Source organism: Corvus kubaryi, unplaced genomic scaffold, assembly GCF_017639235.1.
Source record: "Corvus kubaryi isolate FWS band 111438036 unplaced genomic scaffold, C.kubaryi_AGA036_p1.0 66, whole genome shotgun sequence".
Lineage (NCBI taxonomy): Eukaryota > Metazoa > Chordata > Aves > Passeriformes > Corvidae > Corvus > Corvus kubaryi.
In genome coordinates this window covers 32,028,504-32,046,230 of record NW_024582054.1, presented here as the reverse complement: position 1 = coordinate 32,046,230, position 17,727 = coordinate 32,028,504, and the positions used below count along the sequence as shown (strand labels likewise).

At 46.3% G+C, this 17,727-nt stretch overlaps 1 protein-coding gene across 2 annotated transcripts in view; it reads right to left on the bottom strand.

Annotated features, from left to right (window-relative positions):
- ARMH4 (armadillo like helical domain containing 4) overlaps positions 1–17,727 on the bottom strand; it is a 53,671-nt gene that overhangs the window by 25,185 nt on the left and 10,759 nt on the right. For both annotated transcript variants that reach the window (XM_042047553.1, XM_042047554.1), the window contains one exon: positions 6,973–7,227. In XM_042047553.1, coding sequence (XP_041903487.1) covers positions 6,973–7,227 — 255 coding nt within the window. The remainder of the gene's footprint in view (positions 1–6,972; positions 7,228–17,727) is intronic.

Here is a 17,727-nt window from a genome sequence, read left to right as displayed (position 1 = left end):
TCCCACCACCCATTAGAAACTTTCCCCAGTCACTGGGACCTCTTACGCCAACCATGTCAGCCATGGTGACCAAAATTCCCTCTCTCCTCCCACAAACTGGCAGATGGTTTCTCCATGCCTTCATACCGACTCTCTCCAAACTGAAGAAGAAGAAGGAGAAATGTCTTGGATGGACAGGATCTCTTCACTCCTCCCTGCATTGTCCTGTAACTTCAGTTTAACACCTTGTCTGATGGGATTCCAACTTCTCCGTGGGCAGGGAGAGGGAAGGCAGAGCCAAAACTGAGAAAATGCTTCTAAATCCTCCCCCAGCCCCGGGAGGCAGCACTTAAGGGCTGGTAACAAATGGGCTTAGTCTTCCTCTGACACAGGTTTAACTGGATACATAAACTTTGTGGAAGGGCTGGTATTTTAAAGTAATGTATCCAAGGATGTTTTAGTGCTGCTGTTTCCCAATACACTCCACCAAAAATGTCAGGGTAAAATATCAGCCTGATTATTGTGAGCAACAGCTTTGTGTCACCTGTTTCTGATAGCTGAGCTGGGAATCACCAAGACAACCTCAATCCTCTGATTTACTCATAGAATCACAGGACTGTTTAGGTTGAAAAGTCCCTCGAAGATGAAGTCCAACCATTCCCCAGCACTGCCAAGCCACCACTAACCCATGTTCCCAAGTGCCACATCCATACAGCTTTTAAATCCCTCCAGGGATGGTGACTCCACCACTGCCCTCATCTCTCTTCCCTGCCCTTAGCCTTGATTTTTACTTTGAGGGCAAGAGTTGAGTTGCTTCCGAAGGAAGGACATGGCTCCAACTCATTAGGGGTTCATGCTCCAGGGTTGGAATCTCCTTGTCTCAGTTCACAGAGCAGACACACTGCTCCTGTCTTCCCTTTGAAACACTTCTGTTTCAAACTGACCTCATTCCCAAGGGCACAGCAGTCTTGTGCGGGATGGAAAAAAGGAAGAGCACAGAAGGGTGGTCAGTCAGGACCACAGGGCTCAGACTTGTCCAAGTTTTGTGCCTCCTGGAAGGTCCCACTGACCAAGATCCCAGCACAAGGCTGTGCAGGGAGCGAGCAGGTTGAAGAAAGAAGGAATAGTAAAGAGACACACTCCTCAAAACACCTTGGAATTAGATCTGACGAGGAGAAAAAGCCATCTCTGATGTGAATTGTCCCCTTTTGGGAGCTGCTCTGCTGTTACAACAGCGAATGTCACCCTGAGCTGGCAGAGAGGATCATCACTGCTCACAGATAGGATGCAGAATTCCCTTTGACAAGACAAACCTGATTAAATATGAGTCTGCTCCAGGATTAAGATGCAACCATAAACAATCTCTTAGGTAAAAAAGAAGCAATTCCAAAGGGAGAGCACATCCCTCATGAGGGACAGAAACCTGAGTTAGGCACAGATTGATGGTGGGAGCTTTACTGCTTCTTGGGAGAGGGAAGGGGAGCTAGCAAGGAACATATGGAATTGTGTAAATTATTTGGAGCACCCAGAAAGACAGGAAAAATAATCTCTGTTCCTGAGACTGCTCATTTCTGTCTGCAGCCGTCTGGAACCCAGACCTTGCATGGCCAATGCTTGATGCCACAAAACTCCCGTAAATACCTGTGATGGGGCAAGGCCACAGAGGGCAGGATTGCTGCAGGAACTTGGAACATGGGGGAAGGAAAATCTGCTGGTTACGCTCCTCATCCTGGCTCCTGCCAGCCTCTCTCACCTGGGGTTACTATGGACTCAGCCCCTCCTGTTAGGATCTCTGTGTAATCCTTGCTTCCATTCCAGGGAGAAATGCAGGTGTGCACATCCTGCCTCCAGAAGGAAAGGGCAATGCCCAAGCACTAATTTAATTCCCCTCCCCTCTGCCAAAGGCTCCCTTGTGAAACCAGAGGGGTCACTGGGCCTCTCCGTGGTTTTGCTCACCACCTTTAAAACACAGATGAGCCTTTCCAGGGTGATTAAGGAGATAAATGCATTAAAGATTAAAAGGCACTCCGATGTTCCAATACCACAAGCTGTAAGAGTACTTAAAATAGATCCATTTGGGGCAGCAATTAAAGAACATATTACTAATTTCTGAGCCTCAGCTCCTGCCTTCCTAATGCTGGTTATTTTTGCCCATAAAAGCATTAATCCTATCTTCCTGTAGAAATGACATTTCAAACATTCATCATCTTCCACTACTGTCCTTCTGCTCCTCTGCCTCACCATCATTAACCAGAGGCATCTGTTATATGGTTTATGCAGTGTAATTTGTGACCACAGATCTGCAATACATGAGAGCTATTTTCTCTGTAAGTAGCTGCTCAGAGCTGCAAATATTTTTTATCCATTATAAAATAAACCCAACATTCACATTCCAAAAGTGTGTTTATTATGCAAGTGCCTTGTCATTACCTGAAAGAGTTATACAACCTTCCATTATGGTAAGAACTAATGTCCTACCCACAAAAATACATGAAACACAGACATGGTTTATATTTTGGAAACTACACGTCGAGAATTATATTGTCACACTTCATAACTTCTTCCTAAATTGATTTTTTAATCTCTAAATCCTACCCACAGGGATGATCCAAACTCCCCTGTGTACAATTCCTCCATGGGTACATGGAAATCAGAAACAAATGCTGTGGAACCAGGCAACTCAGGTGACTTCTCACCAGCTACAGTCCTGTAATACAGTATTGCCATGAACAGGTGGATGCAAAGAACACACCAATGGGTCAGCTAAAGAAAGGCAGACCTGGACAAAAATGGATTTAGGTTAAAACAGAGAATAAAAAATAGTACCTAGCATACATAAAAGCCACCACAGAGAGCAAATTCAGATGTAAAATGGAACTACAGATTGATGAAGACAGAGCAAGGTGCTAAAACATGTTAGCGAAAATACAAAAATTATATCAAGTCGACCCTAAATTGAGAAAGAATAAAACACCAATTCCATACATTTTAAATGCACAAAGCAAACTGCTGCATGCCCCAATGTGGTAAAACTAAAGGCTTAGTAAATTTCCCCAGACCTCCTGCTGTTACCTATGGATAGCAGGAGTCCTTCACCTTGGGATGTGGATCACAAGCAAGCACTGAGGCATCAGGAAATAGCTGGGAAGCCTGGGGCCAATTTTCCTCTTGGGTCATTGTTGTTAAATTAAGAATTCTCACAGAACTGAGAGAATAAATACTCTTGGGAACTGGGAGAAGAAGCCACCACCAACAGAAGCAGAGGGGTTTGATCTCCTTGGAGTTGTACAACATAGACCATCTGCTCTAAGGTGCATGAGGAATAACTGAAGGACCATAAACTGTTCACTAGGTTTGAACCCACCTCAACCAACTGCAGTTCTCCTGGTAATGCATCACAAAAGAGGGAGCAGGGGAAAATTAGGTGGTTTTATTTATTCCCTGAAAATTCAAGTTATGCATGTGATCTTCCTGCCCATCCAATGCTCTCCAGGTGTTTAGTGTTTGCCTACCACACCCCCCATATACACAAACCAAGAAACAAGTATAGACACACCAAAGTCACCTCACAAAGAACGCAGAGAGGTCCAAAAGTGCTGCTCTGTCCTTCACTGGCAACTTCTGAAGGCAAAGCACTTGAACAGGACACCAAACCAGATCCCAAATCATATTCAGACCTCGCTTCCCCAGGGCTGCAGGCTGCCAGGATGGCTTTTGGAAGCTCAAATTCTGTTTTATAAAGGCACAGATTTTCTCATTTTCTGCTTTACTCTGTCTAAATATTGCTGGTTAGAGAGTCAGTTGATGGGCTGTAAAACTGTCAGTCTCATTACTGGCACTTATAAATGGCTTTTGCTCAGCTGGAGTTAATGTAGGACCATCTGACTGCCCAGAACTGACATTTTTAATGATTCTGTTCCTCCAGTGCCTTCTCATTGACCACTACAAAAATCCAAACTGTCTCTTGCCCTGCCAAGATGTTTTGTGGATCAAGTTCCTTGTTCTCTGGGGATTTGCAGCATGTCAGCCATCAGAGCAAGCAAACTCAATAATAACTGACCTGAGAACAGCTATTCCAACACTTCTGGGCTCCTCTGTACTGTAGATTTTAGCATTAAATGTCAAAATTCTGAAGGCTAGAGGACAGATGCATCCCCTCAGGAGGAAGACATGTGTGTAAGGTATATTAAAAATGGAAAATGCCAACTGTAGAAGTTTGGTGCTTGGATGTTGTCCCCTCACCCTCTACTCTGCTAGGTACTGTCACCTTCCTTCAGGTCTCCCTTTCCAATGCCATAGCCCAGGTGAAGTAGAACAGCTTCCCCCTCCAAACCCTGTTTAATTTACACAATAAGGGAAATTCTTCACATCCCAGCACTATTTAGGGAAGGAAGGGACAGACAGAGCTCTTCTGGGGATGTCCAGCAGTTACAAAGCTGTCCCAAAAATCAAAAGAACTGAATTTTCAAAGTTGAAAATCACCTAGAGAAAAAGGGTTTCAAAGAAAAACAGCCCATGCACCTATCCAGCAGATCCAAAGCTTCACAAGTCTTTTACAGTGAGTCTGGTCTCTCCAGGTGCTCCAGCAGAACAATGGCAGCAGCTCTTCCAGCTTCCTGCAAGGTTGGGGGATTTCTTCCGTTCTTAACAACCCACCCCCTGCTGACACAAGCTGTGTGCTTTTTCCACCTTTCCTCTTCTCCCAAATACACTCCATAAAGAAGCACATAGCCAGGACCAGCTATGGACACGGAGCCAGCCTCATGAGTGCCCATGAACCCAGAGCTGGGAACCAGGGCAGAAATTCCCACCTGGCACAAACCAGAGAGGGGAGGGGCTACTCTCCTGCAGAAGCATCTCCCATTCCCCACTCAGTCCCAGGAAATCAGCCCTCTCATCCCCTGGGTTCAACTCCTTCCATGGAGCTCAGATTATCAGCGTGAGCCCATGCAAGCCCTTGGTTTTCACAGAATCACAGAATCATGGAATGGAATGGCTTGGGTTGGAAGTGATCTAAGATGATTTAGCTCCAATCTCCCCATCTAGTTCCATTCTCTTTGTGCCTCTAAGCCATAAATAACTTCCCTTCCTCGTAGGAGTACTGTTGAGCACCAGCACACTGCAGATGGCAAAGGAAGCAGTGTCACAGAGCCTCTGAGGTCATCTAGGCAGGAAAAGAAATGGCTCTTTTCATAAGTGTCTGCCTGCTGGAGTAAGAGGGCTGAGTCACAAGCAGAGAGGCTGATCCCATTGCTTCCCCTCTTTTTTTTTGCCAGCACAGCACTGCACAAAAGTCCCATCCAACTCCTAAAAATAAACTCAGCTCAGCCACAGCCTCATCCTTTCCCTCATGGATGTTTGCACGGACTACAACAGCCTGAAAACAAACCATTTGGATCTGGTGATGTGTAACCCAGCCAGGCACTTCCAGAGAATGCCAAAACCCACATCTACCCAGTCCTTCAGGTGCTCAGACCTATTGCTGATGCTGACCCAGTTTAGACTTCACAGGGGCTCCTCCAATTTGCATAAAGTCAATAAAACGTAAGTTAGGGAGAAGAATCCTGGTTTTTGCCACATAATCTGTTAATTCCTTGTCTGAAATTTTTGGAAATACGGCCTTTCCAGGGTCTGAGGAACAGCATCAACCCCTGGTTGCTGCTTTCTCACCTGCCTCCTGTACCAGAAAGGCATCTCCTACCCTGAGCCTCCTCCTCCAGCAGCTGGAAATGCAGCTGTGACTCCAGTCCAGACCTGCATAAACCATGAACTTGGTGCCTGATGCAGAACAACCTCCTCTGTAACCCCAAAGTTCCTGGCAAACATTGTCATATCCAACAGCGCCACATACCTCTGTCACCCAGCTTGCCAAAGCCAGAAACCCTTAAAGACTTGGAATTATTCCCCTCACACAGCTCCTGTGCAGCCTGATGGGATAACAGGAACGTGAAACAGGCCTGACACAGCCACCCCCCAACACGGTGTTTTCCAAGCAGGATTTAGTGTGACAGGGAGGGATCAGCCCTGGTGCAAACTCAATCTCCCCTCAAAGGCCAACCCTCCCACAGAGTTCTGGAAATCAATCCTCCCACAGTGTTCTTGAAACACAATCTTCAATTCAATTAAGGAAGCCAACATCACTAAAGCAGGCTGGAAACAGCATCACAGAGGAGAACCTCCAGGTTAAATCAGAATTACACATTCAGGGGAAGGGATAAATCTCACATAAATGTATGTGATAGACAACATATAAAGGAGTTTTGGGGTTTTTTTTGTTTGATGAGCTTCTCGGAACAGCTAATTCTAATAGCCAGACATAAAGACCTTCTGTCTAGATGTGGTTCAGCTCCCACAAATTCACATGAAGGGTTCCCACTGCATTTGATGGGGCTTGGCTTGGGAACTGAGTATGCTGGGAAATGATTCCAGAGCCTTTTGCCAATGTGGGACAAGTTCCTTGCTAAGATCTACCTTGTCCCACACCAGCTTTGACTTGCATCATGTGGACTTCACACATATAAACACTGACTCCTAGGTGGAGTCATTAAACACAGGGCCTATATGTACAGTGGGAATAAATTGTATAAAGCTTTGTAGAGGCTTTGCAGGTTTGTCTTCACACTGCCAGCACAGGGCCCCATGGCTGGACCATGCACTTCTTAAAATGCCAGAGGAGTGGAACTTAGACAAATGCTGCTGAAGTACCAAATGGGCTGATGAGCAAATACCCAACTCCTTTGTCCTCACAGGACAAACATCCCTACACCAACCCATCTTGGGCAAAGGGAACTGAAATTTCCCCAGGAATCTCACACGAGAAGTTATTTTTTTGTCCACCCTTGGAGCAAGACAACACTAAGCAAAAACAACAATTGGGTTTAGCTTGAGAGCCAACCCATGAGATTTCCTGGCACAAGGGACTGTCTCATGCAGAGTGCAGAGCAGGAGATGTGTCCTTTGTAAGGGCAAAGCAAGAAGGGGCTTTTCTCTTACCCAGGCCCTGGTTTTGCTGCTCCCACTCGATGGTGTCAGGAACCTGGTAGGACACCCCAGCCAGCTGGGCCACAGGGTTTTCCAGGCCAGCCAGGGGCTCCTGGGAGGTCTCTCCAGGAAGTGTGAAGCCTGGCAGCTCCGTGTCACCCTCCATGCTTTCATCCATCAGGTCTATGTCTTTGTCCTCCTCGTCTTCCTCTTCCTCCTCTTCTTCTTCCTCCTCCTCCTCTTCATCCTCTTCCTCTTCCTCACCCTCTGGCCAGAGAGACAGAAAAGAAACATCAGGAAACATCCCACCAGGCAGAAAGTTCACAGATCTCTCTAGGTGAGCACCAAGCTGAGCTCCTCCAAAGGCAGAGCAGCTGAACAAACTTGTGCCTGTTCTCTAACAGGAAAGACACCCAGAGGGGTTCATTGGGAGGAGCTCATCACCACTGGAAGTTGCTGAGGAACAAGGAGATGCTGTCTCAGACTCTCAAATTAGCGGGAAATACAGTAATTTTTTGCTTCCTAACAAATAAGGATGTGCATGTGTACCAACACCTGAGCATCTGTAACTACAGAGCTCCCTGCTTAACTCATTCCAGCCCAAGTGAGAGCTCTTTCCCTGAGTTCCAATCTTGGAGGCAGCAATAAGTTGGTTCTATTTTTAACTCTTATTAAGTCTTTCCCAGCTCTGGAAAGGGCACTGCTTTCTAGACCAGGTTGCTCCAAGCCCCATCCCACCTGGCCTTGGAAAGTGTTGGAGAGAAGGCAGCAGAACCAACACTTCATGGGAGAGCTGATAAATGTGACATTGGGGAAATTCCTGTGAATTTAGTGCAAGGTGTCCCTGCACATGGCAAGGGGGTTGAAACAGGATGATCTTTAAGGTCCCTTCCAACCCAAACCATTCTGGGATTCTATGAATTCTATGCCACAGCAGATACCCATTTATTCCAGAACTGTCTGTACTGTTCACATGCGGAAAAATAAATATTTAAGCCATGTTTCATCACTAGAATCTAAAATGGCAACACAGGAACCACTGTACTGGATCAAACCAAAGACCCTTTCTGTCCACATCCTATTTCCAACCATAACTTGTTGCAGATGCTGAAGAAAGACCAGAGCAGGGCAAATACAGAGCCCAGTCTTCCCACAGTTTCTCCTCCCAAGTTACAGTCACCAAAGTCTCAGGGACATCCTATGCCCAGAATTTGCACTGGAGCTATTTAATAGCTACTGATGGAGCCACCCACCAGGGACAGACAATATCTGGAACAATGCCATGCTTTGAATTTCTCACACTTTTTCAAAGCTGAGAATCAAAATATAGCATTTATGCACCTTTATCTAATTTACACCAACTCTGCTCAGACAGGTAGAGAAACTGTCTCCTGGTGTAGTCAGACTGGGAGAGCCCATCACCCTGCATCCAGGCATTAAAAACTAACAATCCAGCCAAATCACCATTTGTTATCCAGATATCCCTTTATTTGGAGTTGTACCTCATATAGGTTGGTGGCAATCCAACCTGGATTAAATGGGGTAAGGTGGTCTCCTTCCTTTGGCCTCCACAGACTGGAGAGATCAGTGCATGTTACAGACTCACTGATTCACTGTGCTCTTCCATGGCATCTCCTTCCCTTGTAATTCAAGGATTTGCTTCCAAGCACTGCACGTTTTTCTCAGCTCACCAGGCAAGACAATCCCAGTCGCTGCCTTTCAGTTCTAGTCCTGTGTTCCATACAAATGAGCTGCTGTCGGGATTTAGCTGCATCATCCTGCTGTAGCAGGGCTTTTGGTACCTGGAAAGATCATTCCTGCCACAATGACACCACACAGAGCATCTAATGGAGCTCACGGGGATGTGGTTGGCCCCTTAAATTCCCGCTGCATTTGTAGGCATTTTCTGCATTAGAATGTGCCTGTCATTTAGAATCAACCTCCGAATTTTCTCTGCCAAAATGCATGTTTTCATACAAAACACACGACTGTAAAGCTGAGAGTGGCCCCCAGAGAGTCTCACAGGAAACCTGCAAAGACAAGTTAATGTAGGTCTTTTCCCTCTGCTGGGAACAACACAGCTATCAACAACCCCAAAACTTAACAGCAGCCACACCGAACAGCCAGAACACCAGAGAAGAGGAACATGAACAGAGTTTTTCCCTAGACTAGGCGTAAAAACCAGCCAAGAGAGAACAGGCATCGGATTTTTATCTCTGAAAAACTACTCTGGGACAAGGATTTTAGAAGCTTCTTGTGATTTTTAACAACCCAAATGACACACACCTGCCAGGATCGAGTGCTGAAGCCACAGATAGCCATCTCCCTGTCTCCAAAGCCTCGCAGGCAGCCAAGCTGAACACCCAAATTGAAAGTGCTGAGACTACTTATCACATCTGATGATCACCAAGCTCCATCAATCACCACGCAGCCGCAGCAGAAAGCTGTGAATAATGAGATCCTTGTAACACAGCCGCTGCAAGGGGGAAGGAAAAGGCTCTCAGCTTGTTCCCTTCTCCTCTCTGGCTCATTCCTGCATTTGAAAACAGCTTTTTAGTCCCCATCCCGAAACGCCAACAGCTTGCCTTGCTGCAAGGTGCAGCGCAGAGCACCACTTGGTGGTCACAAGGAGGAAGCTACACTTCCAAAAAAAACCCAAAGACTTCACGAGTGTGGGATTTCAGCAGCAGAGGCACAACAGGCAGCCGTGGGCAGGCTGTGCATAAGGCTCGGTAGTCTCATAAGATGGAAAATGGAAGTGAGCATCACACAGCTGAATCTCAAGCTGGAGGTTTGTGTTTCACACAAAAGCCTTTTGCAAAAGTCACATTTTTCCTCCGAAATTGGCACTTTTTGGCCTTCAAAAGGCCTCAGCAGCAGATTGAAAGGAAATTATTGGGAAAGACTGAATGTAGCAAGGACTGAAAGTGCAAAGCCCAGCAAATTCAGAAATTAATCCAGAGTTTCATGTGTATTTGCAGCTCACTGTGAACTATTTTTGTGTCATGGAATGGTTTAGGTTGGAAAAGCCTTCTAAGATTACTGAGTCCACATCCCCAAGTGCCACATCCACGCATCTTTTTAATCTCTCCAGGGATGGTGGCTGGGCAGCCTGACACAATGCCTGACCATCCTTTTGTTAAAGAAATTTCTTCTAATATCCCACCTAAACATCCCCTGGTGCAGCTTGAGGCTGTTTTTCTTGTCCTGTCATTTGTTACCTGTGAGAAGAGAACATCACTTCCCTAGTCCTGCTGGCCAAGCCAGCGTGGCTTCTGCTGTAAGCCAACCTTGCTCCAGATTTTCATAGATTACACGTGAGCTGATTTTGTTTGTGTGCACCAAATCCATGATGTGCCACGTGGATCCATCCAGGAGGGACAGTATCTTCTCTCCTCTCCCAGTGACACCAGGACACTTCAGCACTGAAACACAGCCCAAGCAGATGTTTGTGTTTTCACAGAATCATGGAAAGGTTTGGGTTGGGAGGGACCCTAAAGCTCATCTTGTTCCAATCCCCTGCCACAGGCAGGGACACCTTCCACCAGAGCAGGTTGCTCCAAGCCCCCTCCAAACTGGCCTGAACACTTCTGCCACTCTCTGACAGACTAAACAAGCACTGCATTCACTAAAACAGCCTCTGCTTTGCCTTCATGGAAACAGAAAAATAAAAAAACCCAAGAAGCTCAGCATCTCCCTGCTGTGACAATGGACAACAGGAATCCCCAGGGAAAATGAGATTCCCAGTTCATGTGCCAAATGTTTTAGTTCTGAAGGACTTGGCAACCTTGTAACAGGTATTCAAAATTTCAGGCTTGGGGAAGCTATAGGGGAGGCCAAGGAAACAAGGCTGAGATAAAATAACACATTTTTCTCAGAGTTTTTGGGGGTGCCAGCTTTATTAATAGAAACAGACACCATTGGGCTTTATCATGGGACTCCAAATGGATCCATTGGTGACACTGGTAATATCCAGAGGATTGGATTTGCTGTTTCAGGGGGGCAAAAGCTCCTTATCCTTGCTCCAAAAGTGAGGATTTTTACCACAAATGTACACATGTACACATCCATGCTGGCTTTTGTGACTTAGGCAGGAGAAATGAGACCACCTCACACCACCCTTGTGAGGCAGTTCCTTGACACAGCAGGAGCACAGAACCTGCAGGATCTGGAGCAACTGGACAACCACCAGCATCCAGCAGGTAAAAAGACTCAGACTCAATTTTTGGGGGTGTGATGGCTTGAAAGAAGCTGCAGCTGAAGCCACTTATGGTCATAACCTTGCTGAAGGCAATGGAGCTGAAGAAACCTCCACTGAAGAATTGTATTTCTATATTGAGATATTTTCCATTAATGTTTGCAAACACTTCCATTCCTCAGAAGAGCCAGGAACCCATCATTTGTCAAGTTTAACACACAGGAGCAATATCTTCCTGTGCCCTGAGCAGCGAGAGGCTCACAGTGGAAGGTGATAGATTCACTCACAGGCACCAACTGCACTCAAAGTGCAACGAAAAAATAAAACAAACTAAAAAGGAAGGAAGTTGCAGGGCAAAAACTGGAGCTGTCATTTGCTCTGTCCTTTCCCTTCCCAGCCTCCCTCACACCAAACTCAGTAGACAACAATGTCTAAATGATGCCACAGAGGATTGCTGCGATCCAGGACAGTTTAAGCTGTGATTTTATTTGGTGTTCAGTGCTGCAGGGTCACCCTTGTGTGCTAATAACAAAAACATGTAAATAATGATGTGTAACTAACAACAGGATTAGGGATGGGGAGTCTTGACTCCCATCTCTTGCCAGAGCAGGAGGGAGAGGCATTAAGAAGCCACTGCCAAGTGTTTTCTCCCACTGAGGTTCACTCTTTGCACTGCTTTTGTGATCACAGCTGGCTGTGAAGTCAGGAAGGCCTTTCTAGGACAACTCTTTTATTATTAATGTGTTGCCTTCACGTGATTAGTCATATAGTGTCACCATCCAACAGCTCCAAAATGCTGCCTTTGACAGCCCAGAAGGAGAGAGCTGGTAGGAAGGTAGATGGGCTCTCACCAAGCACTGCTCCTGGGTAAAGTGCTGTGCCATGGTGGGGCAACAGATCCAGGCACAGAAACTCTGCCAAACACCAGGGGAAAACCGCCCTAGGGATGAGCTCTGCTAAGCCCAGTCACCTCCACTGCAAAGCCATCCAGGGCATTTGCAGGATGTGGTGTTGTCTTAAATGCTGTGCTGCTCTAGGAAAATCAATCTCCTGGGAAGTTCCAGCATCTGGGCAGTTGCACAGAGACAGGGAAAGGGACTGTTGGGAAGAATACACCTGTTGGATAGGATCCTACCACACAAAGCAGGATAACATAACCCTACCACAGAAGCTTCGAGAGAACATGAATTTACACGTCACAGAATAACCAAGGCTGGAAAAGCTCTCTAAAATCATCACCATGTTCCCCCCAGCACTGCCAAGCCACCACTAACCCCTGTCCCTAAGTGCCACACCTCTTAAATCCCTCCAGGACTGATAACTCCACCACTGCCCTGGGCAGCCTGTGCCAGTATCTGACCACCCTTCCAGTGAAGAAATTTTGCCCTAATACCCAACCTAAACATTCCCTGGTGGAACTTGAGGTTGTTTTGTCTTGTCCAAATTTTTTTTCTTTTGTAACAGAAGGAAATCCTTGCTTGGCAGAGTGAGCATTCCCCTGGCAGCAGGGCTGAGCTGATGCTGCTTTAGGAGCCTCTCCTTGCCAAAGCTCAAGAGAAGCTGCTCCCCAGCAGAAGGCTCTGACATTGTACAGACAGTACAAGGAAAGATTCAAATTCTGATCATAACCCAATTCCCCCCGCCAAAGCTGAGTGGATTCACACTTGGGGTTTTTTTTACACTCCTGGCTCACTGCTTGCCACAGGAGATCCAAGGCACTGAGGACTTTTAGCAGGGGGAAGAAAAAAAAGTAAAAAAGACTCTCCTGGGACCATGGCTCTAGTTCTGTATTAAGATCAGAAAGAAAAATTTCTATAATCACAGAATGATTTGGGTTGGAAAGGACCTTAAAAACCATCCAGTTCCACCCCTGCCACAGGCAGGGACACCTTCCACTATTCCAGGTTGCTCCAAGCCCTGTCCAACCTGGTACCTTGGACACTCCCCCAGGGATGGAGCAGTCACAGCTCCTCCAGGTGTGCCCCACCACCACTCAGTGCCTCACCTCCCTCACATTCAAGAATTTCTTCCTAAAACAAAACCTGTATCTCCAGCAGCATTCACCTCAAAATCACTCTCACATTGAGCCAGGCTAGAGGGTCAGTTTAGCAACACAAGACTATTTTAAAGGGGGGAAAAAAAAACCCAAAATGCTGCAAAACACCCCATATGGACTATAAAAAGTTTGTTCCCTGGCTTGCTACAGAACAGCTCTTCCACCCCTGGGTGTACAGGTGTTGAACCAACCAGTATGAAAATCAAGAAAGAGAGGATTTATCAAGTGAGAGCAGTCAAATCAGTCCAGATTTAATGACCATGACCTATGAGTGGACAGAACAAGATAGATGAAGGCAGATAAGGAGTTTATGACATCTCTTAACAAAATGCTTTCCCTGGAAAAGGGCTATGGGCATGAGACTTCTTTCCAATCACAGAAAAAAGAAAAACCAAACACAAACAAACCCCAACCAAAAAAAAGGAAAAAATAAACCAACAAAAAAACTCAACAGCCCCAGCAGAGACATTAATTCCATTTTCATTGGAAAAGGCTGTTGGTGTTTCTCCAGAAGCATTCAATTCAATCACACTGCCTGGGAAGATAACAGCCAAAAACCCAAGAGTTAAGAAAACATTTGATTTCAGCTTTATTTTCTAGACAAGCCCAGCTTGGATCATCACAGACAATGTAGATTGGGAGTTGGGTCTGTTATTATGGACAACAGTCTCCAGGGTACCAAGGCTTTAACTCAAGTCCTATCAGGAGCCAAAGGGAACATGACTGAGTCCACTCAGCTCATTTTCTAGTCAGACTCCTGCTTCTTCCCAAGTCCTTCACCCCCTCTTGCAGCATCCCTAGTCCCACTGAACAAAGCTCCCAAAAAAAGCCCCATGAGCAACACTCTCCCAACCTTCCAAGGGACCCCAGCCAGGAGCAACTCCAGCAGAAAGTGTTCTTTGCAGAGCCTTACTGCCACATCCCTGCTTACCTGAACCCCCCTCCCTCGAGCCATGAGGGTAAAATGCTTAATCCTCAGATTAAAACAAACAGAAACTCATTAAAAGCTTTCACTCACACAGCCCAATTACCTTTCAATAGCAACTGTGGGGGTTTTCTGTTGTTTTTGTTCAAGCTTGGAGATAAGCATGGGAAAGCTACAACATTAAAGTGATATTTAAGTGAACTCTAATTTTTTTGACAAATGAGAAGTCTAATACAGTTAAAAACTCAAACAAAGCCTGGCCAGAACAAGAAGCAAGGCAGGGTCAGACTAAGAAATGTCATCCAACCTGCTGGAGGCAGAACAGAGCCAGAACATCACAAAGAACAGAGAGAGCTGGAGGTGCTCAGCCTGGAGAAAGGAAGGCTCCAGGGAGACCTCAGAGACCCTTGCAGTGCCTAAAGGGAGTCCAAGAGAGCTGGAGGTGGATTTTGGACCAGTGCATGACAGGACAAGAGGGAGTGGCTCCAACCTGACAGAGGGCAGGGTTAGACTGGAGATTAGGAAAGGAATTCTTGCCCATGAGTAAGGCAACCTGGGCTCAGATTGTACAGAAAAGCTGTGGATATCTGTATCAAGCACTATCAGAAGAAAGAGAGAAGAAAAAAAAAAAAGGAAAAAAAGAGTTTGGTTTGATACAAAAAATTGTCACACTTTGCCATTTTCTGCTACAAAGGAGAATGAGGGATGAGCCACCACCTACTGTGAGGAAGATAGAGGTCAACCTGCACCAGACAGAGCAGTTCCCATTTCAGTGGCAGCAATAAACAAGAAGCAAGAGAAAAGTGTGTACCAAAACCATTTAATAATTCATTCTGCATGTGCTTTAAGTCTTCTGTTCCTTGCCAATTTAGTTGATATCCAAAGAGCTGGTGAGGAATTATAATATCAGGCTAGTTAACCATGCTGGGTTAAGTGCCTGTTTTATTTACACCTCTGCATCCTAATTTAAATTTTTAACAGGGTTGTAGAGATTTAATGAGGCAGATCTTAATCCATACAGTCAAGGTCCAAATAGCAATCCCTTTCAGAGCCTTAATTTCCTGGAAAAAATACCCTTCACATCCAAAAAAAAGAAGGTTCCTCATACTGTGACACAGCTCAGAAGAAAAATGGGGAGTGGAAGGATCTTTTATAAAATTATGTAAATGGCTACAAGTTCTGAAGTATTCAGGAGGAATTTCTTCACAGAAAGGGTGATTAAACATTGGAAGGGGCTGCCCAGGGAAGTGGTGGAGTCACTATTGCTGGAGGTGTTTAAGGAAAGACTGGACACGGTCTGGTTGACACAGTGGCGTTTGGTCAAAGGTTGGACTTGCCTGAAGGTCTTTTCCAACCTAAACTGTTCTGTGGTACACAAAATAGTTCACAGCAGGCTGCAAATGCACATGAAACTCCAAATCCTGCCAGCTGAGAGCCATCTTAATTAATTGGGAACACTCCACATTCAAGAGCTACTTGGTTAAGGCCTCCTCCTCTGGAGCAACTGATTTTTAAGTTGCCCATTTTCAGAGCTATTGACTGTTCCTGACACCACACAACAAGCAGAGCAGCTCCTGCTTTGATCAAAGCTCTGAGCACCCTCCACAGTCAGCAGCCCTCCTGACCCCTGAACTGTGTGAGCAGCTCACTCCCAGCAGGGAGATTAGACTGCAAGAAAAAAATCTTCCCTGTGAAGGTGGTGAGGCCCTGGCACAGGCTGCCCCATCCCTGGCAGTGTTCCAGGCCAGGCTGAACAGGGCTTGGAGCAACCTGGGATAGTGGAAGGTGTCCCTGCCCGTGTCAGGGGGTTGGGATGAGATGGTTTTTGAGGTCACTTTCATCCCAACCCATTCTGTGATGCCACGATTCCCTGCTGTCCAGGCAGGGTGGTGTCACACAAGGGAACCAAACCTCAGGTCTGCAGGGCCAGATACAGACTCACCCTCACCCACCGTGACAGGACCAGAGTCTGGTGTGCTCTATCCAGCAGTTTTCAGCTGAAAGCTGAAAGGATCTTGCAGAAGAGGGAGCATGGCACATGTCCTGCCACTTCAGGAAGTTCCACCTGCCAAATGCTGCCACACTGGGGGTGTGCAGCCACCTCTGCCAATACCTACCACGGCAGATGTTACAGCACAGGAATCAAGTCAAAAAGGAACGTGGTTTCTTTCCAGAGAGTCACTTTTTGAAGGGTGTTGGGAGGCTCACACAGTGGTCCTGAGTAAGCCAGTTGAACCAGTAGCTCTCTGTACCTAGAAGCTCTACAGAGAAACCTGCAGGGCTCAGCTTGCTAGAGATATACAAATTCTAGGCACAGAGACAAAATATATAATCAATTCCCCCAGAAAAGCAAGCCTTATCCTCTGCTGTGTCCTGTCCCCAGTATCCTATAATCCCTTTACAGGATTTCTCTGACTAGGAAGGGCAAGTAGGACCAGTCTCACCACAGAGTCAAGGCAGGAGGATATTTGTTACCCAGCTCATCTCTGCAGAGTCCACCAGGGAGGAGGATAAGCTCATCTAGACATATTTTCATTTTGTCTGTGCAATTTGATTTTTAAAGCAGTTTTGCATCCAAGCCAGGCAGGTGAATATACAGATGCAATTAACCACAGGCAGTTTGGCACAGATGGCCCCCAAGAAAGAGAGTGAGCTGAGCAGCAGGGGTTTCTATTTAATGATGAGCCAGGCCTTCAGAGAGGAAGCTCAGCAGGACCCCACTGAAGGCAGCAGAGCTCACTCAGCTCCTTGCACTTCTTCCAACAGTGAGCCAGGCACAGCCTCTCCCCAAGGGGCCAAGATCCCACATTAGGGACCCAATCATGTGCCTGCAACAGCATCCCCCAAAAGCCTGAATATCTTGGGCTGGTGCTCCATGTAGCTTTAAAGGAAAGCACCCCCAAACATCTTGGATCTGACAGCATTCCAATGTTCTGAGAGGAAACACTAGGAACTGTAACTTTGGGAACCAAGCTTCCAAATGCCACTCCACCATGAGGATGTGATACCCCCCAATTGCCATTAAGCAGAAAAAGATTCAAAAACCTTCCTTTGTGCTTAACTGGAGCAGCACCATCCCCAGGCAGAAAGCCTTTCCCCACATGATAATTGTAATTGTCCCATTTTACAAGAGGGAATTCATGATCCCCAGCAGCAGGGAACCTTCTGGCTCCCTGCACAGAGGTCTAGGTTGAGCAGAAAAGATTTAGGCCACAAAAGCTGTGCCAGTTGTCAAATCCACACAGCACAAAGAGCTACATGTCCCTTGGAGAAGAGGCACCTGCAGAGCCAAGAAACCCAGATTTCCACTTGAGTCCTCATCATTGAGGGCACCTGGTCCCAGCTACAGCCCACATTTGCCTTTAGAGAAGCCCACAGCTTCTCTAAAAACAGAGTGCAGCAGGAATCCAAGAAAGTTGCATCAGTCCTGTATTGGAGCAGAAAGATTTTTTTTTTTTTTTTAAATGCCTGTGCAGAAAGTCTCACTAGAGAGAGACCAAATGCTCAGCTGAAACTGAAATCCCTCTTATCTTCCCATGCAGAAACCCAGGCTTCTAAAGGAGATCCCAGAGGGCTATAAAACACTTT